The following is a 1,141-nucleotide window of genomic DNA, read 5'->3' on the forward strand; positions in this document are numbered from 1 at the left end:
AATCCTCGACGTGGGACGGTCCTCTCTCATCTAGACATCCCTCAATATGCTTTACTGTTGCTCACGTAAACGAGGTGAGAAGAGTAATGTCGCCGGCGGCGGCAACCTCATGAGAGAAATACATTGACGAATGATGGGGATCATTGATGCTTATATCCCAAGATACAGTACATCAGGAAAAGTTTTATAAGGGCAAGATAGTAAAGAAGGAGAGTTCCATTATGCCTCATCTACTGATGCTCTCGCATGATGCTATCAGCAGCCTCATTGATAACACATCATTCGTTACCATTTGGGAAGACAATCGAGTCAACTGAGCTCCCTATTCCACCATACACCTCACACAATACCATACCTCTCTCAACAAGTCTATAATATAATTGGGAGCGGAATATTGCATTGTAGGGCCTAGGAATGTACTCAACTTGCGCAATATTAACGGCGGCGGCGGTCACCGCTCTTACTACCGAACTGCATGGCTTGTGTGCTCTTACTCTTAATTCGTCCCAGATTTATGCTTCAGTTTCCAAGTAGTGATATGTGACGAGTGTCATGCGATTAAGGATAGTAAAGCCCAACGAACTAAGGCTGTGATGCCCGTACTCCAGAGAGCCAATCGTGCTATTCTCATCTCGGGTACACCGGCACTCAACCGAGCGGCGGAACTCTACAATATCCTTTACTGTCTTCTCAGTAAGGACAGTGCCATTATCGCTATCATGTATCGCGTCTTTTATCAGAGAACTTTCCTAGTGAGAGTAAATTCCATAATCGCTACTGTATAAAGGAACAGCAGCACATAGGCAGAGGTGAGTATCATCATCATCATCATCATCATCATCATCATCATCATCGCGGCCGGCGGCGGCGGCGGCGGCGCAATGGGTGTGGTCGTAGTTCCAACCATTTTCGTTTAGGACGACTTGTCAACAAGTGGGTTGGGGCCAAAAACAAAGAGGAACTTTATAATCTGCTCACAAGTAGGCATAAGCTTGTCCACTGATGTTAGTGGGATAATAGATACGATAATGATACGACGATTAAAGAAGGATGTGTTGAAGGAACTACCTGAAAAAAATAGAATTAAAGTCCCTTTAGACATCACAGACGGCAAATCCCAAAAGGTTTTGGCGGAGGTGCA

At 45.0% G+C, this 1,141-nt stretch overlaps 1 protein-coding gene across 1 annotated transcript; it reads left to right on the top strand.

The window, feature by feature from the left end:
* Window positions 1–593: 593 nt before the first annotated feature.
* Pmar_PMAR003910 (hypothetical protein) lies at window positions 594–813 on the top strand (the record flags this gene model as incomplete). The annotated part of the gene is made up of 2 exons (XM_002767802.1): window positions 594–693; window positions 741–813. Coding segments are annotated over 2 exons (173 nt in total), but the record flags the coding sequence as incomplete, so codon positions are not given.
* Between the last annotated feature and the right edge of the window lie 328 nt (window positions 814–1,141).

Source organism: Perkinsus marinus (genome assembly GCF_000006405.1).
Source record: "Perkinsus marinus ATCC 50983 genomic scaffold scf_1104296969840, whole genome shotgun sequence".
NCBI classification, from domain to species: Eukaryota; Perkinsozoa; order Perkinsida; family Perkinsidae; genus Perkinsus; species Perkinsus marinus.